At 30.0% G+C, this 16,338-nt stretch overlaps 2 protein-coding genes and 1 long non-coding RNA gene across 11 annotated transcripts; 1 reads left to right on the top strand and 2 right to left on the bottom strand.

The window, feature by feature from the left end:
• Window positions 1-575: 575 nt before the first annotated feature.
• Window positions 576-5,275, bottom strand: LOC111416495 (cylicin-2-like). 8 transcript variants are annotated; one of them, XM_023048534.2, is made up of 2 exons: window positions 5,191-5,275; window positions 576-1,509 (listed from the first exon to the last, which is right to left on the bottom strand). In XM_023048534.2, the coding sequence occupies exon 2, from the start codon at window positions 1,503-1,505 to the stop codon at window positions 993-995; it is 513 nt and encodes a 170-aa protein (XP_022904302.2). In that variant the 5' UTR covers window positions 1,506-1,509; window positions 5,191-5,275; the 3' UTR covers window positions 576-992. The 8 variants fall into 8 exon arrangements, with proteins under 8 accessions (XP_022904302.2, XP_022904300.2, XP_071057529.1 ...); XM_023048532.2 differs by lacking the exon at window positions 5,191-5,275 and adding an exon at window positions 4,284-4,373; XM_071201428.1 differs by lacking the exon at window positions 5,191-5,275 and adding an exon at window positions 3,782-4,002.
• Window positions 4,680-6,167, top strand: LOC111416497 (uncharacterized). Its single transcript, XR_002706552.2, has 3 exons — window positions 4,680-4,756; window positions 4,899-5,564; window positions 5,619-6,167. It is a non-coding gene; the product is annotated as an uncharacterized lncRNA (long non-coding RNA).
• Window positions 6,168-6,701: 534 nt separating this feature from the next.
• On the bottom strand, window positions 6,702-15,976 carry LOC111416498 (uncharacterized protein DDB_G0286591). Of its 2 annotated transcripts, XR_002706553.2 has the most exons (5): window positions 15,820-15,976; window positions 13,471-15,732; window positions 9,220-9,446; window positions 8,956-9,075; window positions 7,903-7,993 (listed from the first exon to the last, which is right to left on the bottom strand). XR_002706553.2 is itself a non-coding variant. In XM_023048538.2 (4 exons), the coding sequence occupies exons 2-4, from the start codon at window positions 15,689-15,691 to the stop codon at window positions 7,826-7,828; spliced, it is 2,616 nt and encodes an 871-aa protein (XP_022904306.2). In that variant the 5' UTR covers window positions 15,692-15,732; window positions 15,820-15,976; the 3' UTR covers window positions 6,702-7,825. The 2 variants fall into 2 exon arrangements, 1 of the variants encoding a protein (XP_022904306.2); XM_023048538.2 differs by lacking the exon at window positions 8,956-9,075 and having other exon boundaries at window positions 6,702-7,993.
• Between the last annotated feature and the right edge of the window lie 362 nt (window positions 15,977-16,338).

Below are 16,338 nucleotides of genomic sequence, written 5' to 3'. Positions count from 1 at the left end.
AGAAACACTCGTATAACAAAATCAGAAATACATACTTCGTTTTTATTTATTTAATTGATTGTAATTAATATTTCTTAATTTTCGTATTTGCATTTTAACCAAAGAATTCTCAACGACGAAATAATAAAGAACGAATTTGTATACATGTATTTATAAACAAGGCTATTACAAAACAACAATTTGAAACAATTTATACAGATGTTAATTATCCTACAAAGGGATTTTGGACTTTTAAGGACACAACTCCTGCATTTAATGACAATGACATCATTTATTTTTGGTTGTATGTGTTGTATAAAAATGGTATGGATTAGTTTCGGAAAAATGGTAGTAGGGGTGGTGGGTTACTACATATGTATGTCTGGGACAAACAAACATGTATAAAAGCATAACGCTGAGAGAAGACGCAGCTAGATCGTTGGTTCTAACATTTTGTTTTTACTTGTATCACAAAATATGTATATTGTAATAATATGTGCTTGTATCGTTCCCCGTTCATTTTATTATTAAAATTTGTCTCAAAACTTTTTTTAATCTTATTAATTCAATATTCGTCTTTATAAATAAAAGAAAACTTATTTTAAAATATTTATTAAAAAATAAAGAAAAAGACATTTTGATCTTTTTGCATCTGAATACTGTAAAAACTATAAATATAATCACCGACGTATTCCATTTTACATACTTTCAATGATTTGTTATTATACAAAAACGAAAAGCTGAGTAAATTCTATACATTTACAATAACACAGTAAATACTATTGATTGTTTCTCCTTATGTTTTGATTATTATTTACCTTAAATTTTTAATATAAAAATGGTTCAACGCTTCTTTTTCTATAATAAATTAGCAGGAAAAATCAGATTCACTGTAGTGCCTACCATCTATTCATCTAATCACGAGAATATACCCTAATCAGATCAAATGATAACTATGATTTTACATCGAGATATTATGAATTCTTCAACTTACATATCACATAATATGTACATCATGAAATTGTACACTCACAACATTGCATGGTATAATAAAGACATTTTACAGTGCAATTACTGTCATCTTCATCATCACTTGGGGGTGCTTTTGCATCTGATGGTATCCATCGTCCATCTAAACGATCACCATTACATTTTTTATCGGAACTTTCCTCTTCTTTTTCATCATTATCACCGCTTCCTTTACCTTTTCCTACATCTTTTTTATCCTTTCTTTTATCACCTCGATCACCACCTTTATCACCACCACCACCATCTTTTCTTTCATTATTCTCGCGTTTTTCGTTCGGTTTATATTCGGGATTTGCATCCGGCCTTGAAATATCCACATCATCTTTTTCTTCTTTATCTTTTTCCTTATCTTTTTCCTCTTTATTCGGTTCTGCAACTGTTTTAATATCGGCGTGCTCGTGTTTCGGAAAATAACTTGTTGTCGGAGGCGGAGTTGATCGCCCGAAATGAAATTCTTCCTTTCGATTTGCCGTTGGAGAATCGTCACCCGTCATCATGGACCTAGAAAAGAAATTAATTTATTAATTATGTTAATAGGAATAGTTTATTGTTTGCTGTGCAATAACCCTTGTAAGTGTAATTGTAGTTGTTTACGTAAATATTCGAAATCCATGTTTATGATGGAAATGAAAATAAAAATGAGAAAGAAAGTATAAAAAATTAGAAAGAACCAGTTATGTTTTTGGAAGGGGAATATGTTATCAAGTTATAAAAATAAAAGTATTTTTAGATGAATTAAGTTTAAACAAATTAATAAATATAATCAATTTAATTTTAAGTACGTCAATGGACAATTTGCGCTCAATCTAAAGTCATAACACGAAGGTTACCGAGTTGCGCAATCCACTGACCTCTTCAAATTTCAAAATATACTTTTATTAAAGTGTATTTAAAATCATCGCTTAAATTTAAAGGTAAATACCTTTAAAAATTTCAAGTGCAAACAGAAAAGCGCCAATAACCAACACAAGAAATAAATTTGATTATAAAACTACCATATTAACTCTAACATTATCACCAATTAATCTTGATAAACTAAAATCACCCAAACTTCACATTGAGCGTAATTAGTTCTTAAAGAATTCCTTCTTTGAAATGACTTACATCAACAACGAGAGCACATAACAGACTGCAATATAATGAAACCATATCACCATCGTCAAATTCATCGCGATCTGACCGTACGCACATATTAATTGAAACCGTGCGTACTTAATTTACATGATATAACCAATCGAGACTACTAATAAAATAATAATAATAAAAAATTAATATGTAAATTAATTTACCTAGTATTAATCGAGGAACTTTCCTACTTCCGTTTTTAAATAGATGCAGTCACTAAACCCACCACGAGTATCAATTTCAAAATTATTCCATATCATTTCATTCGAATACTATCGCGTTACCAATTCTTTTTTCTGATTAATCGGAGTTATTTCGTTGGAAATCGATTTCTAGGAAACTAAAAATGTGTAATACGTGTGACGCGGGATTTTGGCAAGGAAGGGTGTTTTTGTATTAAGAGAGAGCAGATGTGCCGTGTCACTAGTATTATTCCTCACGGTAAGGGTGAAAACATTACGCTCCCTTCTCAATTTCTTATTATTAGTTTTTGTGTGCATACTGCACAGTTTGGGTGGGGTGAAAAAAGTTTGGGGAGGTGGAGTGTATCTAAAATGTTACAATCTAATACAAATGTCTAAACTAATATCTTAATGTTTGATTTTATGTTCATAAAAGTGTGCACAATATTTTTTAAAATATAATTAACTGGATAGGTTCATATTCAACTTTCTCGCAGTGCATTATATTTTAATAATTTATATTTCAAGAACAAAGAGTGATGTTTCACAACGGTCCTCTTCGTTAGAAAGTAGATGCTTTATTTAGTACTGGTGACACAATTTGATAACAATTTTCCAACAAATCATTTTTTCAGGAATTTTTAAATGTAATATGTTGATGGTAAAAGTTAGCAAATTAACTTCAGTACATTATGTCTCAAGAACCAAGAACGATATTCCAAAACGAACCTGTTTATTACAATGTAGATGCTTTGTTTAATAATTGATGAAAATTTGATAACAATTTTCAAAAACAAATTTAAAAACCGATAGAAGTTGGCAATAAACTTTAACAATTTATATCTCAAAAACCAACTGTGATTTGTCGAAACGAACTTATTCGTTAGAAAGTATATGCCTTGTTTAACAATTGGCGAAATTTTAATAACAATTTTCCATAAAATCGATTTTCGAGAAATTTTTGAATTTATCTAAAAAAACAGTAAATATTGTCACTTAAGTTCAGCACTTCATATCTCAAAAACCTAGAATGATTTTTAAAACGGACTTGTTCATTAGAATGTAGATGCTTTAAAGATATGCAGAATTACAATAAGGCTTGTAAATGGGATTTAGTTTATAAAGAGGTAAATAGAATCAATAAAACTGGCTTGTTTCGTTAACAATATTATTTCTTTAACTAAAATTAGGAATGCTTTATTGAACTTGTCGTAACAATAGAATGTTTTGTATTGAAACAAAAGCTTTTAACAAACAATAGAGTCACTACAGGTATTTAAAAAACAAATTACAAGTCACCTGTTGCAGGAAACACTTAAAAAAGCAATCGAAACCGTGCCTTATATCTTACCTTCGAGTTTCCTTTATGAATAAACACAAAACAATGCGTTGTGAGTAAAACTTTCTATGTTAGTGGGTGCTTTTTCAATTTTAATTCGTTTTTAAGTACGTATTTGGTTATTTACCCAACGATATCTCCAAAGATATGATAATTTTCCGGATTAAAAAACGGCAACATTTTCCTTGGATGGTTTTGACGAAAATTTTGTACTTGCAGCTCGAACTTATCCAATTTCAAGAGAGTTACTGTCATTTTTGCACGTTAACAATAATTTGCTATTGTTAAATGTAGTCTTAAACTCTTCAAATAGTTATATTTGTAAAATCCTGCGTTCAAAATCACCAAAAACTCTAATTTGACAACTTTTCAAATATTGACAATAACTTTAAATATAAATCAATTATAATAATACATAAAAATCAATTAATAATAAATTTCATTTTCTTTATTCAGAATTATTAATTTAAATCATAAAAATTGTTTTTGAAAATTTAGAAAAAAAATTTATTTTGGAGTTGACGTTTTAAATTGTCAAAAAATAAATTTGTTGCCAACTTAAAATGTTTCATATAAATGTATTCTTATATTAACGATTTAATAATTAATTAGTTAATGTACCTACTTACACTAATTGATACACAGTACCTACGAAATGTACCATAGTCATCTTATAAATTTGTTTTTAAACTCACTAAAAATATTCAGCACATACATTGATTCTCACACGTACTAATTTTAAGTAGAAACACCTTAGTTTACTGTTTGTTGTATAGTCATGGAATGTTTATTAGCACCAAGAGTATGTATTAACATTGAATTTGTCATCACCTTATTTTAAAACACCACACACGCCTCAACGCGAATCTTGAAGAAAATAAATCATCGATTCATCAGTTTTCCATGAAAAATAGAATCGATAATGTCTGAAATAGCAAGCTATAAAACTTTTAATATGACAATAAAACTAAGTTTGTACGAATTTGAAACGTTTTGTGGAGATACTCTATAATGTGACCTTCCAACACTCCATGAGTTGAATAGAATATGTAGTGGAATATGAAATGACCTTGACATGAAAATATTCCAATAACATTTTAAGGTAAAATTCTAATTCTTCATTAAATTAATAAGATAAACTAAATTAATTCAAATTATTAAAATTAAATTTAGAATTAATTAACTAACTTAAATAAGATAAAAAAAATTAATTCAAATTATTAAAATTAAATTTTTTTTTTTAGTTTAAATTGATATTTTATATTGGATTTCTAACCTAAAAGTTGGTTTTGAAGGTTATTTTGATATTGAAACGTCAAAAACATTTTATTGATAAAATCTAACAAAAAAAATAATTCAAATAATTTGATAATTTTAAATATTAAAATAAATTAAAACTTTAATCTAAATAAATTGAAGTTAACAATTAAAAGTTTAGATTAAGTTTGAATTTGTATACGACGTTAGTACTTTATTATATGTATATGCAACCGAATGTACACCCATCACCTTTTACAACTCGCAATTGAAACTCACCGTGAAGATTGATTAAAATACGGTGAATTAAAATTATCTTGTTTCTGTTTGTTATGATGTTTTTTCTTTCCACCGGGAATCCACAAAAATTTTAATCCCCTCTTTTCTCTCTGTTTCTGTTTCTTTTTTCCGGCCAGCTTGTTTAAATTATATCAAGTTCAATTGATCACTTATAACTCACTTTTCCAGTAACCGTCACGTATCACAATTTAGTTGTATAATGCGAAGCTGCGTTAACATTACGGGTTCTCGACCAACAATCCTCCTCCTTCTAAAAGAGCGAATGAATTGGTAAAACGTCACTGATCCAACGGTGACGACTACTTTAATAAAGAATGTGGTTTTTATTTATTTCGAAATGATGTATATTCCTTGTAAGTCGTATAAAATAAGTAAAGAGTTTTGTATTATCTTGTTTAAACTTTTAGTGTTAAGGTGTCTTGTTGAAGGTTTCTTTGTAAATGAATATAAAAAAATGAAAAGAAGTAACGGTGTGGGTGAAAGAATGAACGTTCAATACCTGCTGGTTAACTTTGCAAGAGAAACAGAGGTCGATGACGAAGTGTTCTTGGAATTTTGTAAAGCTTTTTTATATACGTTTTGAAAGAACCGGTTTCTTTATTCGATAAGAATTTTATTAGTAAACTGATAAGATAGTTTCGAGAATTCCTTGAAAATTATTAATTAATCAATTTTAAATTGAAGTAGTTATAAAACAATACACATATACATACTTGCTGATTTATCAAAAACAATTTTTTAATTTACATTTTAATAAGTTACTCTTTGTTGTATCGAGTTACCTATTTAGTAAGATAAAGAATACAATAAACAATAACGAACACACAATAGGTAAATGAATAAATTAAAAGTGGCTTAAACCAGTTTTAAAATTTCTTTGTCAATATATGTTAAGGAATCGTTAAAAACATCTCAATAACAATTAATGCTTGGAAATAAATGACCTCCACACAGTCGTTATTAGTAGTTTTAAATACTGGAGTTGAAAAATTAATTAAAAAACCAAACATGTTCTTATTAAAGACAACTTAATTGAGAACTGTGGGGTGTGGGTTGTATAACTGCTAAAAGTAGTTTAATTTCAAACTTAACCTAAAAACCGAAGGTTTTTGTTGGAAGTGTCAAATGTGAATTGCATGCAAGGTCTATAGAACATAAGGTTACCCAATACCGATTCTCCTCCTCTGAGAGGCAAGGTGGGTCAGTGACGTAGCTGGTTCTATGAACAACACAACACCACCTATACTGTGGTACAGTCTATATAAAATATTTAAACCTCGCATCGTGTTGTCACGTATAGGCACATGTATAGGCTATCTTTTATTCTGACTGTATCGAACCAGTGACGTCAATTTGCGGGGTAATAATCGATACTACAGAGGCATAGGGAATGAGGTAACCTTATGTTCTATAAACCTTGAATTGCATGCACTCAATAGTTTTTTTTATTAATAATAAAATAAGCAATTAAATAATTAGATAAGACCCAATAAATTTTGATTTGTATATAATTTATTATTATAAAGCATGTTTGTACAATTAATAAACAGTTTTATAAATAACAGATAATTCAATACCAAATAGATTTGTGCCGGTCGAAATATAACTTTTAATTTCATATTTATTCTTTTAAATTTCAGAAAATCTAATTAATTTTTGAAGCCACGATTTTTATTTAATGCGTAACAAAGTGAATAAAAAATATTGCATAAAAAAAAGAAATTGATTAATCTCATGTAAAAATCACAATTTCATAATAATAATAAATTGTAGTAATAAGTATACAAGCAACAACACGTTTACACAAAGAAAAAAACAGTTTCAAACTGAAAAAACATCGAGTGGACTTTTAAGTCCTAACATTCATCTTTTACAAGATGTAATTTTTTCTTACTTTTACCTTGATTTTTGGAAGATTCGGTGACACGTTTCAATTTATCATTAAATATTAAGTATTATGAAAAATTACTAATATTAACTACATCTTCTTGTAGACGCCAAAATGATTGAAATAAATAAACGTTTTGATTATTTATTGCACTGATTTACAGTTCTGGTAATAATTTTTTGGGCTCTAGGCCACATTTGCACCAAAAAGAAAAATGTATTAGTAAATTAGTTTTTTGTTTAATTAAAAGGATATCACATGATTTTGTGCTTAAAACTTGAAAATTATATTGAATTAAAATTAAATTAATGAAGATAAAATTAAACAAAGAAAAATTAATTTTTTTTGATTAATTTTATCTTAATACTTATTTTCTTTGTAATAATAATTAGCACGATGATATGCACTCACGACATAAACGAAATATTAAAAGGACAAAATAACATATACTTATAATCTAAAAAAAAATTTTGAAAACTTATAAAATGGGCTACATTAAATAAACCATAAATAATTAAATCGAGGTTTCTGATTTTTATTCACTCGTGCAGCAAATTATTTTTTAATAATAATATTTAAAATAAAACGGTGTCATGTGGGGAAATAAATCAAAACTTATTAAATAACCAATACGGATTCTAACTTAATAATAAAATAAAAATAATAACTAAGGTAAAAATGAATACAACAATTTTCGTTGGAGATGGTAAATAAATTAATTCGTTTTTATTCCATCAATATCTGCTCGCGCCATGCGTATTTTAAGCTAGCCCTGGCTGGACTAAGTTCGCATGGGCTCGGAGTCGGAGGGCTGAAGCCTTCATCGGCAGACAGCGTTTGGTCTTCTTCATCCGAACTGATTAATTGTTCCAAAGCTGCGGTTCCATGAAAACTCTAAAAAAAGAATACAAAATTATTTATAAAATTAAAACGTACATAAAAACATAGATTTTGTGTTAGTATAGCACATTTAGCTGTGATCATAAAAAAATGATTCATTATCTTTTTCGATAATGTAAATATGTTTTAAATCAATCTAAACCTGAATGTTTCTAGTTCTAGGTGTTCAGCACCAGACTGCTGTTAATTTTTTTTGAACTAAAACTAGAAGTAACACTTGACCTAGAACTCGAAAGTAACCAGAAAGTAAGGAGAATGTTTCTAGTTCTAGTGTTAGTTCTAGTAATAGTGTTAATTCTAGTTATAGTTGTTATTCAGCGCTAGGTTGTTGTACATTTTTATTGAACTAATACTAGCACCAACACTAGACGTAGAACTAGAAACATTCGGAGCATCTAGCTGTCTTAAGAGACGCACGGCTAAACCGTATTTATATTTTTTATTGCTATTATTAGCAGATATTTCGTGATGAAAATCCCCTAAAAATAACAAAAAAAAAATTATTTTTTTTAATGAAAAGCTTTAGGTGCTGAAAAAAATTAATGACTTGTATGTACCTGATTGATTTATTTTATAATCTTTATGATGACAACCTAAAAATAGAAATTTCATTTATATTTATAGCATCATAATAATTGCCATTAATTGTCTCTTGATAAAAAGAAAAAAATGTTCTAAAATCGGTCAAGGGTTTAATTGTAAAAGTTTAAAAAAAAATACAAGATGTTACACAAGAGATATTTATAAACGAAAACAGGATATTTCTCACTCTCTTTGTCGTTTTATGAATCATCGCAAGCCAACCAAATAAGCAACAATCGTTTTATAATCATGCAACAACAAGTAAATCAAAAAATCATTTTAATTTTAAACTTCAATTTTATTATTGGTTAGTAAATTTTCAAATTTGACCCAGAAAAAAAGGACGAAACACTTCAATCTTATTAATTACTTACATATTTACAATAAAAAATTATCTTGATCAGTATCATATTTTTTTATATATATGTATGTACTTAGAAATCAATTCAACTGGATGTTGAAGAGCACTAATAATGTTTCAATTAGTTTCTGAACTATAAACAAAAAGAAAAACAACAAGAAAATAACATGAAAAAGAAACGAGGTTAAACAAAAAGAAATCTTCACTAAAAAGGGATAAACGGAAAAATGGTTAACACTTCCGTTATTTCCTTTTATATAAATCAAATTTAAATTACCTGAGAACGATGTACAGAGCTGGAATGTGAAGGCGAACTATCGTAATCCTGATTTCCTTCTGTGTACGAAGCGGTCATGTTCGACTGCTTTTTCGCTAGTTCCGCTTTTCTTTTTCCCTCCGCGGCGGCCTTCATCGGATCATAACTTTTCCTTCGCTTCCAGTTCTGAAATTCAACTTCTCGGCTGGATAGTGATGAGTTGCTTCGTCCTCCAGATTTTGATTTACCTTAAAGAAAGAAATATATTTTAATTTAAAAAAAATTGACAATTAAGTAAACGTCATAAATAGCGACAAAAATTTTATACATAATTTGGCTATCCATTAAAGATAATAATATTAAAATTCAAAATAATAATATCGAATTGATTGTGAATTTAATTTAAATCGAAATAAAGTGATTTTTTGAAAATTTAATTTTGACAATTAGCCTTCAAATTTGACTTATCAGATTTTTAATAATAATTTCTAAGTAAAAAATGTTTTTACTACTAGGATTAAAACATAAATTATTTGTTGCTTATAATATAATAATTAATAAAACTTATTTGTCAAAAGTTATCCTCAATTCACAATAATGACATAACCTCAAATGTAAGAAAATTAATCTTAAATTCAAACGTTTTTAATAAAATGTACATATACATATGTCACAGGTAAAGTGTGCATTTCAGTTCATTTACTATTGAATGTGTACATAAACTAGGCAGTGTATGCATTTGCTAACAGATGTTAGTAAAAGTTATGACAAAGAAAATTTACGGTATAATTTTTTTAATGGAAGGGATTGCATGTGATGCAAATAGTAAGTAAGTAAGTATAGTAGTAACCATTTTATGGGTTGGATTTCGTTATGTAATATACTAGTAAACGTACTTTAAGCTTTAACTGAGCGTCATTAGTAATTGTATACATCAACTAGTAAAAGTTTAAATTTCGTATTTTCATATACACATTAACTAGATAAATTAGTTAATCTATGCATTGACTAGACAATGTGTACATTCACGGAATGAATGCTTTAACTGTAACATATACAAAACAAAATTTTCTCATCAAATCTTTAATTGCCTTTATTAAAACAAAATGAAACTATTAATTACGAGAAAATTTCTTGATATTTTTATTTATTTTAAAACATGGAAACTCGAAAAAGACACATCTTTGAGTAATTAGCTCCTAAATTAATGAAATCTTTTAGAATCTTAGACTCTTGAAAGCTTAAAACATACGGTAAACTCATAAACGGCACAAAACCATTTTTATTTTTCACTTGATGCATTCTACAGAGAGTTTCACGACATCGCTTAAAGGATTTTATCAATACAACCAAGCTTTCTTTAATTATCCATCACAGTTGAACGTCGATTGTGTACTTCTTGCGAAACGAAATTACCTGTTAATAAAAGAATACAATAGCCATCGACGTTAGGTAGTTAACAGGAAGTGGTTTTTAAGGTTTTTATTTTTATTGCAAACGACAGCTTGAAATCGTATATTTTGTACAGGTGTTGGAAACCTACCAAGTGAAGTATCACTTCTGTTTTGCATTGCATGTGGGAAATATTATATATTTTAATTAAAATGGACGTTAAAAAAATTTACTTTCTCTTTAAATAAAATCGATAACGATGATTTCGCGCAAAGTACGTTTTGTGAAGTAATAAATAATTTGTTGATTGCATTTAAATTAATGGACGTCGATGATTTATTAAAATATTAAACCTTTTACTGTTTTATTGTATTTATTATTGAAAAGTAAGTTTTGTGATTAATCTAAAATAATCTAATAAAACACGCTTTCTAAAATTTCTCCGTGTCGCGAATATTTACTACTACTTTAAAAATATTTCAAGACCGAATGTTTACGCAACAATATTTGTGTAGTTTATTGTAAGTACCTATGACTCAACTCACGACTCATGATTTTCTTTAATAAACTTTCGTTTTGTTGTCTCTTTGTTCGTTAAAGCTACGTACACAAATACACATTAAAATTAGAGTGTTTTTTAAGTATCATTAATTTATTTTAAAATCCTTTTTAAAACGTTGATAGTAAAGTGTTTTGTTTCTATGTGGAAATAAATATGATTTGAATTAGTAACCCCATTTACATCACACAGAATAAATGAGCAAGTGGCAAATATCGCCAAACTTTTTTTATTACATACACGTGAATAAATTATAATTATGATACATTCGCGAACGACCCGAGAGAAAATAGACATCATCGTTCTACCAAGGGAATGACAACGCGGTTATAGACAGAAAAGAATACGACTACGTGAACCACCGAATTATTAAACCTAGAATTCCTAATAAATATACTTTGGTTGGCCAGATTCTTCAGTGATATAATCCAGATTAATAACCTACCCAGAGAATACAAACAAACAAAGCTAATAGCCATCCTAAAATCAGGGAAAGCAACCAACTCACGTAAGAGCTACAGGCCTTTCGCATAATTATTATTAACATACAAATCACTTGAAAGGCTCATCTACAACAGAATCTGTCAGAAAGTGTTTAATGTTTAATACTGGTCGAACAGATAGGTTTCAGGCCAAAACGAAGCTGCGCTGACCAGGTCCAGTTTATAGATCTATTATTAATTATAGCTATTAGTACTAATACTAGCTCTACCACTAATCGTAAGACTAACACTAAGCCTAGAACTAGAAACGTTTGGATTTAGTCGTACCTCTCTTAAGACGGCTTAACCCAAAACCTAGTTACAAAGCCTAATTCTAGATGTAACTAGCTAAAAATCCGCTCATATCTAAACTTACCTATGATGCTAATGGGTTAATAACGGGGTCGAACCCGTTTGGTGAAACTGACTTAAAGAATGTCGTTGATAAAAAGTGATTTATGAATGAGGTTGTTTGGTAATTTAAAAAACGTGTAATTTTAACAATGCCCACATTCTTTTTGTGAAGTGAATAAATTTTAAAGATTTTTGTAAACATTAATCTCGTTCATGAATATTTGAAGTACCTCGCACCCAATCAAATTACTTAAATATCTTCATGAATTATTAAAAGACTACCGGATCAACGCGGATATAGAATCGAAAAGTTTCGTAACGCTTAAACGACAACAACAGGTAAATTCCCACAGGAAAGTTCTTTTTTGTGAGAAAATAAATTTAAACTTAAACAAAAATGCCAACCCTACTATAGATAAGTACGTCTATTTCAATCTTATCTTTTCTCACTTCTAATGACATAACAGTACTCGGTAGAGTTTAGTTTCCGTTAAAAAGTTAACGAAGCATCGCGACGCTGCTACAAAACTTTGACGATTAACAGAAGTTGATGTTAACGTCGTGGTGCCCCCATGCAACGTTGTAGCGACATTTGGAACGCGTTTCGTCTATAATTTGCCACTCAACACTTTGAGTTCACCGTTCTTCCACCTAAATAATTATTAAGCGGCGGCTCAGTTTGATTCTTCTTCTGGCGCCCACGTGACCGCATAACTTTAGCTTGAATGTAGGCTGAAAGGATGATCCAATGACGATTAAAATGGATGTTAAAAGACAATCGAATTGTTATATCAAGTCGGTATCGTTTTACGGATTACACGCGTGTCAAGAATTAATTAAAAAAAACTATCTATTAATTAATAATAGAAATTAGATTAGTTAAGAAAGAAAGTTCTTTTTAGCTTGTTGAAAGTGTTTCGAAATAGTTTAATTTGAAGTAACGCTTCGTTACGAATTTTGAATTATTGAATTCGTTTTAAAGTTGAAAATTAAATGTCCATTTTAATTAGAAATCAACGATGTAATCATTTCATTAAATCGATGTAACGCATCGTAACGATCTTTTACAACGTCGCCCCAATAAATCAATCAATTTCCGTTTAATCAATTGCTATCATGAATCATAGTTAATATTAAATTTAAAGATAAAATTCGATTTAATTACTAATTGCAAGTAATTATTTTGACTTACACAATTATAACGTAAAGGAAATTATTTGTTGATTATAATATAAATTTCGTTTAATCATTTTTGTATTTTTCGATTTTAGGTTACTACTTGGATTTATCAAAAAAAAATAAATATATTACTAAAGTGAGATTGAAACATTATAAAAAAGAATAATCCATATTCAAAACACAAACTGTAGAAACTCAACAATAACAGAAAATCAGCAGAGCATTTAATTGCGCAAAACAAACAAAGAAATCTTAACAAGGAAACTCTTAAAAAGTTTTTTGCTTCCAAATATAATTTGAACTCACCTGCAGAATCTTTCCTTAAATTCTTAGGCGTGTTACTTCCGGCAGGTGGTTTACTATTACTCCTCATACTGTAACGTCCACTATCGGTACGCGAAAACACTTGTGATTTTCCCGTTTGTTGTGGTACTTTTCCGGCACTACCCGCCCTGTTGGCACTTTTTGGGGTTTCCGGTTTAACGGACGGAGGCGGAGGCATCGAATTTTTCTTAGAAACACTCTGCAGGTATCGGCTTGGCACGTCGTTCGTTTTTGTGGTCGGTTTTCGGTCGACGGAAATTGCACGTTGGCTGGATTCGGATGCAGGAAATTTCCTGCGCATTTCTGGCGTATTCGGACATTTTGGCGGCGGCGGTTCTTCCAACCGAGCCCGACGTAAACTAAACGCCCGATTATAACGGGTATTGGTGATATCTTTCTTCTTAATATTCTTATCGTAATCTTCTTCAGAACTCGATTCGGTATCGCCGTAAATGGTTCGGTCGATTTTTTGATGATGATCGGATCCCGTGCTGGGTCGTCGTGTTAATAAATTTGGTTTGATGTTGGCGGTTGATGAAGACCTTTGAATTGAGGATGTGTTTCGATTGATGTTCGGGGAATTAATTAAATTAGTTTCTTTGGAAAAGTTTTTCAAATTGATTTGATTTTTATTAGTGGAAAAACTGCTTGAACGACGTATCGGACTGTTATTTGGTGAATTTTGAATTTTGTTTACTTTATATTGATTGAGTACGTTGGTGTAAGTTTGATCAATACCCTGAAAGTTTTTCGTTTGGAAATGCTCCAGTTTATTAGAGAATTTTAAGTTTTTATCATCAAACGAGTTATGTCTTAAGTGAGTTGGTTTCTTTAGCAAATTTCTTGCATCATTATTAAGATACGTTGCGTCCAAATCTTGATCGTTATCCAATGATAACCTTTGTTGAAGTGAATTTATTATGTTTTGCGTCGGTTTTAAATAAGATTCGGTTTCTAAACTACTATCGGAAAGATCTATGTTCGTAGATCCGGTGCTGTTTCGACTTCTTGGCCTTGAGGTATGTATCGGAGAGGGAATTTTCGTCGGGGAAATTTTACCGCCACATCCCAAAACAAATGGTATATTAGTTAATTTATTTCCGACTATTCCAAGTTCGAACGAACTCCTTCGCACCTCGGGTGGTTTGGGAAAATTATCCGTTACATGAACAACACTGGCCGTTAATGTTGAACTGTTTGGGATTGGAGCCATTATAATTTCATTTTGAAAACCGTTTTCTGTGTACGCTTCAACTTGGACCCCGGATTTACTTAAACTTAAATGTCTAACATGTCGTTTCTTCTCGTTTCTTGAACGAAAAGCACCACTTGAAGTTACCGATATAACGCTACCATGATCCGGCGGTTGTTCAGATCCGATTCCGGTTTTTGCTTTCGGACTTGGAAACATAATTTTAGTAAAAGTTTTACTTTGATCTTCATTGTTTACTTTAACTTCTTGTTTGTTATTTTGTGTTATTGATAAATTTTGTGTCGGGGATAGAATCGGTGATAATAACCTTTGTTTTTGCTCAATTAGTCGATTCGATTTTTGACTATTACTTAAATCTAAGGTTTGGGGCTTCGGGAGTGTCAGTTCAGGTTCAACTGGTTTTCCAATATCTAAACTTTTAATATAATCTTCTGTTTTGCGTAAAAGTGAAACTTGTTCGATTTGAAATTCTCTATCGATGCTCATTCTTTCTTTTTGTTCCTCCGAGTAATTGTCCGCGTCCAACGTATACGTTCCGGCATCGCTTATGTTATCGGATTTATCAAAATCAGCTTCAAAATCAAAATCAGTACCATCAACAAATAAATCTTTTTCTAAACTTTTATTATCACATTCTAAATTGGCGTAGCGTACTAATTTCGTCGAAACTACTATTTCTGAATCCCTCAGCTCTATTTCAGGACTAGAAACGCTGGGAAACTTACACGATTGAGTCATTCGATCTGTGGTGACGTTCTTCAGAGGTAAACTTAAATCATCCCTTGTTTTACCGGTTGTACTTCCTTTACTTTTCTGCTTCTCCTTCTTTTCCGTAACGCTTAATTGTCGTTTCTGATACTTTTCCATCAACAATTTATGCCGTTGCTTATCCACTTTTCCTTCTCCAAAGTCAATGGTAAATGCGAGAGGTTTTGGCGAATCCGGAACTGGAGTTGTATCCACGTCCGATTGTTTTTCAAGCTCTTCCATGACTCAAACGTTTGATATTTCACGACAACGAACCCCGAAAACTAAAAATAACGAAACACGCTTCTCTTAGAGTTTCCTAAATTAAACGTACGCGGAAGTCGGCCGTATGCTAATCGTTTTATACTTACCGCTTACGCTAACAGTTATTTCTTAATGCACTGCACATATTTCGCACTATTGTAACACGCCGCTGTTGTAAGTTAAAAAAATTGTTTAAAGCGTTTGACATTTACCTACATAATCCTGCACCAGCTGTACTATAACTGCGATTCTTGCCACACGTTATCTGCGCATGCACATTTTATCCCCGCCAAGACTCATTCGTATTTAAAAATGTAAACTTAAAATTATACAACTTCTATTACTTTAAACGTCAATTTGACATTTAAATGACATAAAATGTCAAATTACATGTTTATTATCGTGGTTTATTATAACCTAAAAGATTAAAAATTTAAAAAAATTAAGTTTTTTTTAATAAAATATGTTAGTATTTGCGATTATTTACAGTTAGATTTGTTAGAATAACAAGTTTAAGAGAACGCGCAACGAAAGAACATAACATTACAAGATATTAAACATGCATTTAATTTACCATTATTGAAAACGTTACGGTTCTTGGACACTTTTTCTTTTTGCCGTCTACT

Source organism: Onthophagus taurus, chromosome 1 (genome assembly GCF_036711975.1).
Source record: "Onthophagus taurus isolate NC chromosome 1, IU_Otau_3.0, whole genome shotgun sequence".
Classification (NCBI taxonomy): Eukaryota; Metazoa; Arthropoda; class Insecta; order Coleoptera; family Scarabaeidae; genus Onthophagus; species Onthophagus taurus.
Note: the sequence above shows the minus strand (reverse complement) of the source record. Positions and strands in the feature narration are given on the sequence as shown.